Raw genomic sequence first — 16,560 nt, 5'->3', positions numbered from 1 at the left:
TCGCCTGACATGCTAAATATTATTTTAGTCTTTTCGCGTCCCGAGTGGGCGACTTGGTTGGTATATTCAAGAATTAATGTGACGTAGTTTCAGAAGGTGTAGGGTGGTCTATGCGAGTAATATTGGGGAAGAAACGGCAAATCACCCGTAGAAAGGTGAAGGCCTTTTGGTAAGTTGAAAACGGTCAGTTAGAAGAGAAAGAGAATTGAATCCATTTTGGCATTCATCCTCGTAATGTCTCTTGGTCTATTCCGACCAGCCACGACAAAGGGGGTTTCTGAGTCTTCTTGGAAGAAGAAAGGTGTTGTTTTGGAGCCTTGCAACGCGAACATTGATTTGAATAGCGCTGGCGATGAAACACCGAGATTTCGAGTCGTCCGAAAAGAAAGCTATGGACTCGATAGAATGCCTGGAAGGTTGTCGAAGTTGATTAGAAGCGAGAGTGGTCCTAAAACGGAGCCATGAGGAAAGCCAATGGAGACCGATGCTAAAGAAGCGTGGGTTTAGCCTTCTTCCACTCAAAATGTTCTATCTGTTGAATTCTCCTCCGATCCCCAAAGACCTGAGCTGATGGAGATGTTGGACATGTGAACTTGATATAATGCTTTTGAGAAGTATAATGATGCGGCATTTAACACAAGGCGTTTGCTTTGCGCTTAGGTTGGACTGTCCCTAAATCAAGGCTTGTTCGTCACGCAAGAACAGTTCAGTGTGAATAGGTTTTGAGCTGTAGATATCACGTAGTTGGTAGTGAGGTGGTCAAGGATGGCCCGCTTCGGCATGCATTCAATCACCCTGCATAGTACCATTGTTAGGTAAGTAGGCTCCCAGATACCGGACAGTAGGCTGTCGCCGGTCTCGCAAATTGGCGCGACAATCACTTCTTTCAAAGTAGAAAAAGCGCTGCCTTCGTAAAGCGACTAACGAAGAACAAGTTAGAAATATTCTTCCAGGAGGAACGAGATTTATATCAGGATCCTTGAAAGAACCTACTGTGGCACCAAAACGATGAAGGGTTTGTGTTGTGCAAGACTTGACGAACGTCCAGCTTCGTTAGGATTTAGTTGCTCAAGGACTGTCCGTGGTTACGTGCTGACGAGCGTAAATGCAACGACGTCGCCGAAGCAGGATACAGGGCTTAATACTGTCCTCTATAAGCTTCGGGTCTTACTAGTTGGCCACTCGTGGGTCACCCATTCCTGTTCCTCAATGTCACGTCTGCTGGCTTATGCATTTGGCTGCATATCATGCGTTGACTAGTACATTTCTGTGTTTCTGTGGGAGGTCTGATATCGCATCCCGTTTTGGTATGTTGCGTTGGCGGGTTCCGGGTTCATAACAGCTCTGTACTTCGCGAAATGGCAACTCGATTTTCTGTCTCCTGTAGTTATCTTTTTGAAGAACAATCGGTATTTTGTTTCCAAAAGACGCCAAATCCTTTAGGTGCCGCTAATCACTGGTTTTTTGGACTAAACAGCACGCCAGGCTCTCGAATTTCCTGTACAACAGTCACTTACGTCTTTTTTATCGGGTCAAGGAATTCTGGAAGGTTCGCGCGTCAAACACTTGGAATCTACGTTCGAGGTTACGGGTTCCCGGCACTCGGCAGGTGAAGTCAAAGGTCAGCCTGAACTGGTCGTCACGCCACAGTGGGGCCTTAATCAACACTTGATCAAAAGGGTGCCTTTCACTGGTGGTAACCAAGTCCTGCAGGGTTTGTGCTGCTTAGTGTATGGTGGGTCCCACGACATAATGAGTTCAAGCGCTCTCGGGAACGAATTCGGCCAACACCAATGTAAAATATCGACTAAGTCGATAACCTGGGACTCCATCCAGATCTTACGAGGGCGAAAATCGCCTACCAACAAGAAATTTGTGAAGTAGTAGCTGGAGGAGATTTGATTTAGGGTTTGTGTGCGGGACTACTCATCTTCCGGTCGGCTTGATGGGCAACGGTAGACCATGACAAGAAGACAATCGTCCCTACACAGCTGAATTCTGATCCACGGTGCATCACAAAATGTGTGGGAGTGGCTTCAGACGGGTCGATCGGGAATGAGAGGGATGTTTGTAAGTAGTCACCTAGGAAAATATGGTAGCCGTTCATCGAGATTTAGGCTCCAGAGATGACCGGTGTAATCCAGGTTTCTTTAGGTTCTCTAATGGGTGCCTGTTCAAGGAAGGCTGAGTATTTATTATCTCAAAATTTTTGAGAAGACTGGGGCAGTTTTTGAATGAACAACTCAGGATTATATGTGCCGCATCTGAAGGTGGAGGAACCGAGAGGTGTGCCACTTGGTTGTTAACAGTTTTAGTAGCTGTACACCGGGTTTGGGCCTAAGCCTTCAAAGGGCCTTCATGGAGTACTTGAATGTCTCCTATCTGGGTGTTACCAAAAGCTGCTCTGTGTTTGCAGGGATTTTGCCCTCGGGGCCCGGTTTATGCGCGCCCTTCGCCTATATTGTACGCAGTTTAATCCCTTGAATGCCTCCTATCTGGGTGTTACCAAAAACTGCTGTGTTTGCAGGGATTGTGCCCTTGGGGCCCAGTTTATGCGCGCCCTTCGCCCATACTGTATGTAGTTTAATCTGGGGGCTAACCGGTTTGCTGACCGCAGCTTGTAACTCGAGCAATACTAACTTGTGGACGCCTTTATTCATTGTTGTTGATGGATTCGGAGAGAACGTGCGCCAGTCTGTTTTCCTGGGCTTTACGCCCTGCAGGGTGTCTTTGGATGTCGCTTCACCTTTGGATGGCGCCAGCAAGTAGTATTCCTTATGGTTCAGTTTTGCGGAGGACTGCATTTTAAAAACTCAGCAAACAGATTTTTTATTTGACAACAGTTGCTTTACTTTTGTGTTCGTGTGAACTACCAGATCGTCTAGGATCAGCGTACCCAACTCGGTGTATGTAAAGTCTTCCGATACACTGTTGTTGGGTTTGTGGTTTTAGCTCTCTGACTCATAAGTCTACGGCCGAATAAAACGGCATTTTGACAAAATGGAGCCAGAGGTTGGTAGTTTTGCATTTTCAGCTGTTGCGAGTCTCTTGCAGCAGCTTCTGGCGTCGGGGTCAACGTGTGTGGCTGACTGATCGGCACATTTTGCTACTTCTCTCCGCACAGCTAACCAAATGCAGCTAAGGACATGTCAATTGCTGAGCCTTTGGCGTCCACTGAGGATATAAATACCGAAAGTTCCATGTGTTAGGGGCTTTTAGAGGGCGCTTATGAGATGTACACTTGATCTTCAGGGTAGCCTAATGAAGTTTGATGGCCCAGCCTAAGAATTTTCAAGGCAGTGCGGGAGAAGGGTGTGACCAAATGCCCAAACATTTTGTTTGCTCTACTTTTCGCATGATCATTCTGCGCAGAGCTACTCGTACTCAGGATTCATGACATCATTACAGGGCCCTTGTCCAGGTTTTTAGCGTTTCTCCTCTGAGGGGCGACTCCGGAATGCTCATCCTGGAATTTTTAATTTGCCTGTCCACTTGAATGTCGCACCGGAGTGCTGGATGCTCCCCTTTGTAGCCAGAGAACTAAACAGAGAGTATTACGTATTAGTTCAGGTAGCGAAGTTCGTTATTGACTCTCACTGAAGCCAAATCTTCCATTGATTATGAATTCTAAATGTTTCGAGAAAGGTCACAGCTCTTTCACCTTCCTGACTCAGGATTGAAGAATCGTTTTCTTTATTAGTAGCTGCCTTGTTAGCTGCGGAATGGATAGCGCTGCTTAGGTAGATGCATATGGCGCAGACAAACAGGTCCGATTTTGGCCCTTTTGGTTGATTGATCAGAAAACCTTAAGCTTTTTGACCCAAATGGTTCGATTTTTGTTTAGTAGTTTAATTTCCTATGCAGTCCAAAGTCCTGCAGCCGCGCAAATCTTTTCGAGGCCACCGACAGACTGAGCAGATATAGATATGTTCGCTACTCTAATTACCTTTAAAGTACCAGGCCCGGGGTAAAACCCAGTTCCCATTTGATTTTGTACGAGCAATAGTTTAGATGTTTTCCAGTTCAGCTGACGTGAGCGGAAACTAGTCGTATTGTTTCAGTCCTCTGCTAGCAAACTTGTTTTCGTGTATTCTAGTGACAAGCTTTGTTACAGCCGGGCCGACACATTGACCGTCGCAGTTTATAAATCATCACGGCATTCAGTTTATTCTTGGTTTCTAGTGGGTACCTATCAACGTGTTGACGGGTTGAAAGCCATTGGTTTTAAGGGTCTCAAGAAGCCGTTACCTCTTTTGCGTCTTTGGTTGTTTTATGTGTTAATGGGTCACGATCCGCCTGCATGGGACTTAAAACAATCCGAATGAACGCTTCAGCTGGTTTTTGAAGTGGTTCGGGATCCGGTCCGTGTGTATTTCCCTCCTGTATTCTTCAGTTTGCAGACAGCGGTTCGTTTTTTCTAATGAGCATAGCTAGGAAACCCAAATTGCTTTTCTCTTCCGTTTCCATAATGAAGTGGGTGTAGAGAAAAACGTGTTGACCGTAAGCTGCCTCATAACGTATAATTTATCTTTGCAGCGACGAATGTTTTGTTTCATATTGCACCCATACCGAGAAGCAAAATCTGCTTCCGGTTTTGCGTTGTGATTCCCGCATCAACCCAAAAGATGTGTGATCCTATTTGAACCTTTTCGAGCTGTTCATTCCTCTTCAGTTGAAAACATAGGAGGCTGTCAAATAAGTACCCATTATTTTGCAGATTTCTCGCTCGAGTGCATAATGGTTCCCTTGATGGACAGAAGTTTATTGCCCGTCATAATTTTCGTACCTAAATCAACCAAAATGGAGAGTGGAGCTACCCTTACGGATATCAATATCTCATCTGCATTGATCTTCGCTCTTTCTAACTTATCCGAAAATTACCCTGAACTGTTGACTCAATATTCACATCCGCTGGCCAGGTGATTCACACGATTTCCCAGTTCTGTTCGGCTGTTAGATTTCAAGAGTGTAATCGTTACATGAAAGTCTTGGTGTTTGATCCTCTAAGTGTGATGAAGTAACTATGATTTCGTGTGTGTCGGGTGGCGTAACCTTTAAGCGCGGTGGTATCTCAACATTTACCCGGAGCTTACAGTTATTAAATAACACGGTGTCAGACCTTAATAAATGATGCCCCATCGGTAGCGGAGCTTTTGGCATCTAAAGCCCTCAAGCTGCAGTCCAACACCCACCATCTCCTGAAGAAACAAACTTTTATTTCAGACTTTTTATGCCATAGCTAAGTAATTCAGCAAAACAATGTTTTATTTTACTTTTCTGTCAAAGGGGTGATGGTTGTAGGCTCCATAAATGCCGATACTCCCCGTTTCTGTTGGTGTTATGTCACTAAGGAGCAGTTTAGAAAGCGCTTTTTTCTGATTTTATCACCAAAAACTGGTCTTGAGACATGTGCTGTACAAAAATTCTCTTCACTAGCTCACCCTCGAGAACCACCAGTAATTACTTTCTTGAACACCGGAATCTCGTAGCCCCGGTAATAGGTATCTCATGACCAAATGTGTTCAGGTTACTTTGTCACAAAGATGCGCGTAACGCACTGATTGGCAGTGTGCCTGCCGAGATTGACAAATGATTTGCGAATGCCTCGCCGCCATTTGAGGAGCACTAGTGGGTATATATTTTTCTCATATCATGTCTCATTTTATCTGCAGTTTAGATAGCAGTGGCTCATTAGACGAATGTGATTGGTCTGCGGCAGTTCCAGCGTCTTGGTTGTTCACCCAGTGGATCGAAACCTCTGCACTTTGTGGCCGGGTACCAGCTCATGGGCTGGAATTGACGAAGGCAGTTTCATCTATTTGTTTTTACTCACTTTCTCTTTGTAGTGATTTTTGGTTTGAAAATAGCTCGATGTTATTTTTCGTTCTTATCATAGAATTTATTATCCGCTCCGCTTTACATATCTTATGAGTTTCTTTGGGGTGACTTTCGGCTATCCCCGTGATATATCCAAGTAAATTCCCGGTTATTCACTGTAGCTTTAATTGCTGTTACCATTTTTAGTCAATCGAACGGCTCCGTGCTTACATTTCTGTAGTTACTAGGTATGGAAATTATGAGGTTCTCTTGACCAGTACAGGTGATGAAATCATTATCAAAGAGATTTTTTGGCAGACTGCTCCTAGTTGAACTGACATGTACAGCTGGTGACCGCTTCACTCATCTTAAAAAAAATACCAGTGGCAATTGTTTGCGCTCTATGCGCACAAGGTGTCCTGAATGACATTCCTGTGATCTTCTAAGTGGATATTGTAAGTGACAGAAGACATCATCGTGGGTCTTGACCATCCATCCGGCTTTGGAGGCGTTTTCTTTGACTTGTTGGTGGGTTTTTCGGCTACTGTTATCCCGCCTTGTCAGAAGAATTTTCTGTTTTTTTTTCTATGGCAGCTGGAGCTCTCCGACAGGAAGGAATTGATCAAAAGAACCACAAAAGCATGCAGAATTGGTAAAAAAAATCCACTGATCAGAGCAAACGTTTCTAGATCAAGACGTATCGAATGTGTTTACTGAAGAAGCGAGCTTACGTGATGTACACAGCAAAACACAAGGGAAGCAACGCATTTCCGAGCCATAAGACACCACAATCATAGGAAGGGGTGTTTAGAAGACTGTGGCGGTTAAAAACGACTACATCTGACATGCTCAGCCCTCAGGGAGAAAACGGGCCACGATGCGCGAGTGATTTAGAACCGATTATTGAGAAAACACTGAGCTATACTCCCCGTTAGCTAATAACTCCCCAGTAATGAGATGCTCCTGGATAAACTATATAAACTGAAGCACGAGATGAGAAAGCACCCATCCAATAGCACAATGACGATATCATCTAATGGTGACGAAAGATATGCGAGCGAGTTCCCACCCCAAGCGAATAAGCCGATAACTAGAAAATCCTCCTGAGCTACCGCTGTTAAGAACAACGATGACGTTGTTACTCATTCCAGGTTAATTATATCCGGTCACTAGCGGACTTGGCCTTTTATCAAAATTCCACACGGCAACAACTACGTATCCTCTACGGGTGACAGGCGACGCAACATTTTGCTACGTGGGGTGATTTACCAGCCTTCAAGTTAACCTGAAGCAAAAATGCTGACCAAAATGGGCTGCAGATGAACGGTTACACTAAATGATCACGACACTCATGGCCAAATGAAGTTAATCTGCATGCCCACGAATGATAAATACAGAGATTTTGGGATAGCGGGATAGAAAAGTAGTTCGCCGCGTTGAATCTGCGGCCGCGAATAGATAGCTCACCTTTCAAATCACACTAGCTGGGCTAACAAAATATTACACAACGATAAACATCAACTCATAGTCTAAGTTAGAAAACTTTTCGATGAAGAACATACTTAATAATTGATTCACCCCAGTTGTAAGTACGAAAATAACCCTCGAGTCCGGAGCGGATCAAGAAGAAAAAATGAAATCCAAAGGATTCACGGTAAACGTTCAACTGGTGCATCAAATAACCGAGGCAACTATCACGCGTGGCGGAACCTGCAATAATTCCTTAAGCCAAAAAGTGAAACATTATCTAATCACAGGAAAGATTACATATTTCCTCAATACTAGTCAAAAACGAACCATGATAGCCTTCAGGGGAAAAGCAGACTGCATACTCAGGGCCGCAGCACAAGTTCAGGCTTCTGGAGGCATATCTGGCAGGCGCAACCCTACGAACGGTTACAGCGCTACCTATAGGATTACAGGACAAAGGGGGAGCCCGGAATATCCATTCATAGGGTCCAGCTTATGTCGTCAGTCAAAGCGGGTAGAGTGTTACCAGGCTGATTTCGACATTGGAGCGACTGCTGGAATTTGGATGGTCGTATAATGAAAGAAACCTCAAGGAAAAAGATGTCTAGAAACTTCTGAAGCTTTTTTTGACTGTCAATTCTGGGTTAATTGGATACAATTTTAGCTGATTGTAAACAGTGTTACTTTGATCTGCAGTCTTACAGTTTGCCACAAAAATTGCAACACATAATCTAGAACTGGGCATACTACCGCAAACTGAACCCAAAATACATTTTTGCAACAACCATATACCCGTTATCTTCTGGAAGTTTCCGTTCAATAGAGGTTCCTGATGAATTCCGTAAGCATTTTTTCGTCATTCAAGGCATTTCTGACAGTCTTACAATGAGACAAAAGAAGCTGACTACCTATCTTGAAGGGTGCAGAGACCAAACGGTTGGAACCAAGTATTTATCCCACAGAAGTAACGAGACTGTACAATAGCACCCCATTGTTGATAGCAGATCATTGTCAACTTTCCACTGAAGTCTACTTGGTCGTTCCATAAGTAGAAATGAGACTGGCTAGCTGAAATATTCTCCAGTACCCAACGGGTCATTCAACGCGACGTTCCTTTGTTTGAATTGGGGTTGCATCCTTTCGGCGATCGATATGCTGATGTCTGTCTTTCACAAACTGATCGAAAATGTTATCTAAAGCAGCACACGATAGCTTTCCGTTGCGAAAGGCTTCTTTCTTTCTTGAACCCTCTTCCGGTTCATATTTTGATTTTATCAATCATTACTTTGGCATTTACTGATATGCTTGTGGGAAGTTCTTTCTGGAATGTGTTGAGTTACTGAGGGAATTCATGAGTATGCATGCCCCTATATTCCCCATCGCTTCAAACACCATAGTACCTAACGTCCTGACAGCGAGTCTGTAACTTCCATTTTTAGTTTGTCCAATTTTAGTTACACAGACAAAATCGGTACACAATTCAGATTTTGTTTGATGACTGCAAATAAGACACGATCTAGATGACCGAACCGGATCCAAAAACAGATATCAGAAAGAGACCCAGATTAGGTGAGTTTTGTTCTTCCATCAGGATTGCATAGATATGTAGCTGAACATAGCTTCAGCAGCACAAATAACTGGATAGTTTGAGACTCCAACTGGATGATTGCAGTTTTCGTGTATGTGCGGGTATGGAGTTGGAGAACAAATGTTTACGGTCAAGTATGCACTTCATATTTTGAGAAGAAAGATGAAGTATTGGTAGATTAGTTGGTTCTGGCGACTAAAGAGGGTAAGAGGATCGATTTTGGTGAGGTAGCCTGCTGTCATGATTCAAAAATTTTGTGCGGACAAGACACCGACTGCTAAGGCAGACGAAAATAGTACAACTTGGGTTTCGCAAGTATAAGCAGGAGAAGAAGCAAGTCCCCAGGTCTTATAAAAAAGAAATGGGTCAAGAAGACGGAGACATTTAGGACATTTGAACACAGCAACACCAACTTGATAACGGTTGCCCACGTTCGTCAACAACCGCATTAGAATCTTTCTCAGACAGTTTACCTTCAGCTGAATTAATTGCATAGCTCCCTGGCAGTGCATGACTTCGTTTTCATAAGCTGCGCTTTTATTCTCCATAACTAATTCGACAGCGGAATATAAGCCATTTAAAAACAATGTGATAATGGTTAAAATACGAAGAGCAACTGTTTCTGCCCGTTCTCCAGGTGTGAATATGCCTTCCTATTTACCCTTTGTCATTTGTCATTCATAGGATTTAGAAGCGCTTTGGCAAAACTGCCGGGGACAGACTTCAACTGCCAGTCAGTTGAAGAGGTAGTCAGTTTTACAAATTGACAGAAGAAGATTAAGCCCGTCCTAGTGACTTATTTCACACCCTCGAGGGCATAACATATTGACACAGAGTACCGTAATTTTAGCCAAGAACAATCCAGAAAGTGGTGGAGAAGCACCTTATAGTTTACCTGTACAGATTGTGCTTTGTCTTGCTCTCTCATTTCGCACTGCTTGAATCACTCTGGACCTTGACGATATTAGGAAGTTACAAAAAGTTGCCAAACAATAAGTATAAAGCGACAACGAAGTGCTGGGTTATTTAGTGAAAATACGAATGCGTATTCGGAGGACAGACTCATTTGTATACCAGTTTGGTTTACACGAGAGGCTCACTTAAAATCTAACCGAATCTCTCGTCTATGATGCTGTTTCTCAGGTTATTGCGCTGCTCCAGACCGCCTCGTCTTCAATACATCTTATAGACCTAACCCATTACCCATAGGGTTGTTTGACAGCCCACAATCAGGTTTTCTTTCCTTGGTGTTCTCTAGGTGTAGGCAGTCCCCTAGTTCCCGACAACCCTGTGCTCTCATTGAATCGGAATTGCATAAAGTTCTACAGATACACTCATTTGCATACTTCGAATCTCATACTAACTGGATGATAAGGTGGCCTTGTGCAGCACATTAAGTTGAAGGACGACATCATAAACAAAAGATTTGGCTGGGTTTCAGGTTAGTCTTCTGTTGGAACCTATTCAATGCGTAAATGTGTGATTAAGTTCAAGTAAACATAAGTTTGGGAAACTGTGCCCACCTGATGAACCCCAAGTAGTGCGAAACCGATTGTGGGCTGTCGATGCGTTTCAAGCGAGCCCATGAGGATTGTTTTACAGCTACTTAACTGGCTGTTTTAGGAGGTGCACTACCCTGTTTACCACGTCAATCAGCTTGACATCATAGCCCACAAAGCTGCTGGCTAGAGTAACTTCAACCATCATGAATACCAGGGGTTTTTTCGTTTCTAAGTCAGTAAGGACAGGTTTGAGCTACCGAATTTTGCTTCCAACGTCCACTGTTGTTTGAAGTAACGGGTGCGCAACGCGCAAAGGTGACTCTATTAATCAGCACTGTATCTGATGGAGTTATTTCCTGGAAAATGGGGAAAAGTATCGATCATTCAGTTCATTCTTTTGGATGTTTAAGTTCAGTGAATTTAAACGTGATTGGTCTGCAATATCAATGCCGATAACTAGCATATAAGGGTCATCGTTTCCATGCAAGTTATGTTTGCCTGGAACGCTGACGAATTATAGGAGGACAGAACTTAGAAGACACTATAAGAGAAGAGATATCAAAATTTTTGCGGACAGATTGAATAAAGCCAGAAGGCATATTGTATAGCAAAATCTGGATTGCAACTGATGACACTTAAGTTGAAATTGCTATCATCTAGTAACGCTGTGCTTTACCCCACGTTCCGCTATTAAACTAGGAGCTCGCCGACCACAACCATGCAACGCGTGATCAAATCATGAAGTGCCGTTAAAGTGTTTTTGCCAGTAAAGCATGCGATCTCTGTGAAAGTGAGGTTCGTTTGAGCAGGGAATACCTCGTCAAATTTTTAGTAGAGTTAGGAAATGCACTCAACTAAAACTTTTTTGCAGGGACACGTCGTTTTTGGCAAAAATTAATAATGTGATTACCAAATTCCACTTATGTGAAGAACTAATTAAGGTAGTTTGAGTAGCTTTAAAATACGATGCAACAGAAGGTCAGATAGCTAATCCTTAGGTACTAACAAACTGCATTTGTATAACTAAGTTTACAACGAAAGCAAAGTTGCTGGGCGAATTTTCCGAGTCCAGCGTCACCAGTTTGACCTCCACGTTCTACCTTTCTCCATAGTGGGGCCTGATCACTTTGAGATTTGAACTTCAGGAGACGATCATCTTATGAAGTGATCTTGTGAGTGCTCAGCTAAATGGAAGTGCGAGATCCTACCAGTTCTATAAACGTATATGCTTTGGGGGCAGTAAATAATGCGGTTGATTTTCAAGCCTGTGCGAAAAGCATACACGGACTACTAAGGAAAAACACCGCGACTATCGAATGTAAGATGACCCGCAATTCCAGAAGCTTCGCATGCACGCATCCAAAGCTGACTTCGAGTCTTCTATACAAATATGTATTTTGAAACTAACGATAGTCTCTAAAATGTTCTTCGTGTGGAAACTGTGCCCACCTGATGAACCCCAAGTAGTGCGAAACCGATTGTGGGCTGTCGATGCGTTTCAAGCGAGCCCATGAGGATTGTTTTACAGCTACTTAACTGGCTGTTTTAGGAGGTGCACTACCCTGTTTACCACGTCAATCAGCTTGACATCATAGCCCACAAAGCTGCTGGCTAGAGTAACTTCAACCATCATGAATACCAGGGGTTTTTTCGTTTCTAAGTCAGTAAGGACAGGTTTGAGCTACCGAATTTTGCTTCCAACGTCCACTGTTGTTTGAAGTAACGGGTGCGCAACGCGCAAAGGTGACTCTATTAATCAGCACTGTATCTGATGGAGTTATTTCCTGGAAAATGGGGAAAAGTATCGATCATTCAGTTCATTCTTTTGGATGTTTAAGTTCAGTGAATTTAAACGTGATTGGTCTGCAATATCAATGCCGATAACTAGCATATAAGGGTCATCGTTTCCATGCAAGTTATGTTTGCCTGGAACGCTGACGAATTATAGGAGGACAGAACTTAGAAGACACTATAAGAGAAGAGATATCAAAATTTTTGCGGACAGATTGAATAAAGCCAGAAGGCATATTGTATAGCAAAATCTGGATTGCAACTGATGACACTTAAGTTGAAATTGCTATCATCTAGTAACGCTGTGCTTTACCCCACGTTCCGCTATTAAACTAGGAGCTCGCCGACCACAACCATGCAACGCGTGATCAAATCATGAAGTGCCGTTAAAGTGTTTTTGCCAGTAAAGCATGCGATCTCTGTGAAAGTGAGGTTCGTTTGAGCAGGGAATCCCTCGTCAAATTTTTAGTAGAGTTAGGAAATGCACTCAACTAAAACTTTTTTGCAGGGACACGTCGTTTTTGGCAAAAATTAATAATGTGATTACCAAATTCCACTTATGTGAAGAACTAATTAAGGTAGTTTGAGTAGCTTTAAAATACGATGCAACAGAAGGTCAGATAGCTAATCCTTAGGTACTAACAAACTGCATTTGTATAACTAAGTTTACAACGAAAGCAAAGTTGCTGGGCGAATTTTCCGAGTCCAGCGTCACCAGTTTGACCTCCACGTTCTACCTTTCTCCATAGTGGGGCCTGATCACTTTGAGATTTGAACTTCAGGAGACGATCATCTTATGAAGTGATCTTGTGAGTGCTCAGCTAAATGGAAGTGCGAGATCCTACCAGTTCTATAAACGTATATGCTTTGGGGGCAGTAAATAATGCGGTTGATTTTCAAGACTGTGCGAAAAGCAAACGCAGGCTACTAAGGAAAAACACCGCGACTATCGAATGTCAGATGACCCGCAATTCCAGAAGCTTCGTACGCACGCATCCAAAGCAGACTTTGAGTCTTCGATACAAACATATATTTTGAAACTAATGATAGTCTCTAAAACGTTCTTCGTGCTCTGACAGTTTAGTACATACATTTTCAAGAATTTTAATCGGCCTATGATGGGTGCTTTGTTGGAGACTTAACAGGAATGTCCATGACCGGGAAGCTCTCCTGAACTTCCATCATTTCCGTATATTAGCCAAGGTTACGCTGACTACTATCAGGTTACCTCTAACGACTTGTTTCACCAAACTTATGAAAATGAAAGAGCGAAGATGTTTTAGTTGCGGCAAGCACCCTGAGATCGCTTACCTCAAATCAATTTTGGTTAACAAAAGTATTGTGTACCTTCGCGTTTTCCAAGCATATATCTGCCTGGGGAAAATTCCTAAGACTTCTATCCCAATCCGACTTATCGTCCGTGGGCGGCTGACCGACAGCAAACAAAAACAAAGCACCCACAACTCCAACTAACGCAATTTATACAGCTTTTTTAAGCGGTAAACACCTGATTCTGTCTCAAAGTTTTACAACTGTATTCGTTGCAACCTCCGAAACCTAACATACCTATTCCCTGTTACTCACCCGCTAAGATCTAGGTTTTCACATCTCTCAGTTGTATAATACGTTACTCATGAGTATTACATTCATTTCATCCTCTTCAGATATTAAATTCACAGGAAAGCATTTTTCGCTCGAACAAGCTAGTTGAGCTCCCAGTAAACGGAAAGAATTTATCGTTCCTTAAAAAGACACGGTAACTTCGCGCAACATGCGGTACAGACACATTTTGTATGCCCAACATATACAAAAACATCCGAACAATGAGTAGTTTTGTGTGGCACAGGTAACTATTATCTTTTATTTGCTTGTGCTGAATGAGAAAAACAATCAACATTATCTACATTGTTTTTTCTTGATGAGGGTTGGTACCAGACATTGGACACCAGACTGATAAAGGGGGATATTATCTGGAATGCATTCAGAGGAACGTAAAAAGCATGACATCCGTGTCTTTCGAATGGTACAGTTATATGGGTTGAGTTCTTTTTTTATTTGTGTAAGGCGTTGGACATCCGGTAAGGTCCATCATAAACATTCTTTTTCATGGAGTGCTCTTATTGTAGAACTTCACGGGTTCTCTCGTACCGGAGTGGCCTTGGAAATCAGCGAGGATCGACGACTATCTTCTGACTCTGGAGACTGGACAGAAGCCAGTCGTTCGTTTTTATCTTCTTGTTCAAGACGGTTTTCTAAGATGCGGTGTAGTGGATATAGCTCGCGCTGTGCCTGGAAATGTTGAACACAGAAAGGCTAAGGAGCGTGTGCATGATTTGTATAAGTGCCTACTACACTGAACTAATAAACACCGATGTCATTTACGCTTTGAAAATGAGTTTTAATACACTTCCTTACCCCTTTGGTTGTCCTTACCATTCAAGGACAAAAAGCGCTTTAAAAATCTCCCTATGGAGTATTACAGAGGGAAGTAAAAATCGTAGAGGGACTGATTACATCTAGGTGGTCCCTCTCTTTTAGCCTGTGACTAATGCCGCTTGCAACGATAGACCATTGGGCAAAATTACGTGGACACAAGATTCACTGGTCTTACAGATAATGAATACGGAGCAAATGGTGTAGAAAAAGCGACTAATTGACTCAACAAACTGACTGGAAACGAGTAAGTAGAAGGTATTGTACGATTCCGCGTGATTCTATTTGAGCTTCGAAAAGGATTTAATTTAAAGATGTGACTACTAAAAACACAATAATCAGGACTATATCCGAAACCGCAGGAGATATCAAAAGCTGCGAGGACTGCTTCTGCTCAAACAAGGACAGCAAGCAGTAAAGTCAGTTGTAGCGCGACGAGTCATCAAATGTACCTAAAGACAAAGAAAAGACCAGACTCAATATAAAACGTGGATAAAGAGCAGAATTTCGGGAGGATCCAGATTGCAGTATAATGCTCAAGCAAATAGCCTTAAACTAAAACAACATAAGCAAATACACTCATTTACATACTAATTTGTTTTTTACGAGAGATTCACTGGAAACTCATCCGAATTTCTCTTCTATGGTGTTGTTCTTCAACTGGTTTTGCTCCACCGGGCCACCTCATCTACCAGTTGGCACGAGATTTGAAATATTCCAATACATTTCATAGACTTAAAACACTACCCGTGGGTTTGAAGCTAACTGGTTGGCAACATAAGACCAGTTTTGCACTTCTTCAGGATCCTCAGGTTTACAGGGTCTACGGGTTCCCATACACTGAGGTTCTCCTTTAACCAAAAGTTGGACAAGTGTATCACAAGCGAGAAATTAAGCTGGAATCCAAGTGAGTCTCCCGCAAAAGCCAAATAGGTATTCAACCAAATATACACGCAACCCTATACAAATACCGACGAAAAGAAGAAATCCTTCGCTGCGGAGTTATTTAGTTAGCAAATGCCAACTGACCGGTTACAGACCATTGAACAGGGAAGCGAAACTCTAATCTGCATCTTAGTTACAAAAACTGGACACCGATCTTCTCCTGAACGAGTCTTCTTGAACTTTCCTGGAGACTCATTGACTCCACTCATTCTTCGGTCAAATCCAAGCAAATGTTACAAAGTGGCTCCACGAATTCCGCAACAGATCTCCCTTTTTCAATAGACGCAAAGCGAAATTCTACGAACAACACATACTACTCGCGTGCCTCCCCATCAATAGTATCACCGTTACACCGGTATCTTATAACTTTCGATATTTTAGGCTCAATTTAACCTCTGCCCATTGACTTCCAGCGGCTGGGAGACAACCACTGTTTCGGATAGACTCGTTCAAAAGTGAAATACCCACGACAATGACACAAAACGCAGGTCAAAATTTTGCTGAGTTTACTACAACTCGTCACAATGTTGAGGTTCTTTTTTCACTAAAAATCGCCTTTCTCAATGAAGGTTAAAGTAAAAACAGATGAAATAAAGAGAATGAGACTACTAAATGTATGTGATGTATCATGTTCACCTAACAAGTGGTTATTAGAGGTTTTTAAGTATCATGACCTATGGACTCCGATAGTGTTTCAAACGCGTGCGGGGTGGTTTAATGTAATTTATTAGCTTTTTGGAGGTGCCTATTAAGGCTGGCAAATGAAGATGTTGCATATGCTAATCTTTTTTGGTGGATCTCCTAATAGTAGCAACCCAAGTCGAACGTATTTGAATCAGGGACATTCTTGTGCTATCTACTGATTCGCCAATCTGTTGTATCTGACTACTGATCCGCTCCGGTGCCTAATGTCGAAAAAAAAACTCACAGGAGGGAACACAACGGCTATATTCCGAACAAGCGAGTGCGAGAGCGTGAGTGCGTGCGAGGGCCAAAACACAACGCTCCCAAGCC

The 16,560-nt window shown here is 42.8% G+C and overlaps 1 protein-coding gene across 1 annotated transcript in view; it reads right to left on the bottom strand.

The window, feature by feature from the left end:
• Positions 1–14,014: 14,014 nt before the first annotated feature.
• Positions 14,015–16,560, bottom strand: part of T265_00999 (hypothetical protein) — a gene marked incomplete at both ends in the record, with an annotated part of 39,327 nt that continues 36,781 nt past the window's right edge. Inside the window, one exon of the mRNA XM_009164914.1 lies at positions 14,015–14,457. Coding sequence (XP_009163178.1) covers positions 14,299–14,457 — 159 coding nt within the window. The remainder of the gene's footprint in view (positions 14,458–16,560) is intronic.

The sequence above is a fragment of the Opisthorchis viverrini genome (genome assembly GCF_000715545.1).
Source record: "Opisthorchis viverrini unplaced genomic scaffold opera_v5_10, whole genome shotgun sequence".
Taxonomy (NCBI): Eukaryota; Metazoa; Platyhelminthes; class Trematoda; order Opisthorchiida; family Opisthorchiidae; genus Opisthorchis; species Opisthorchis viverrini.
Note: the sequence above shows the minus strand (reverse complement) of the source record. Positions and strands in the feature narration are given on the sequence as shown.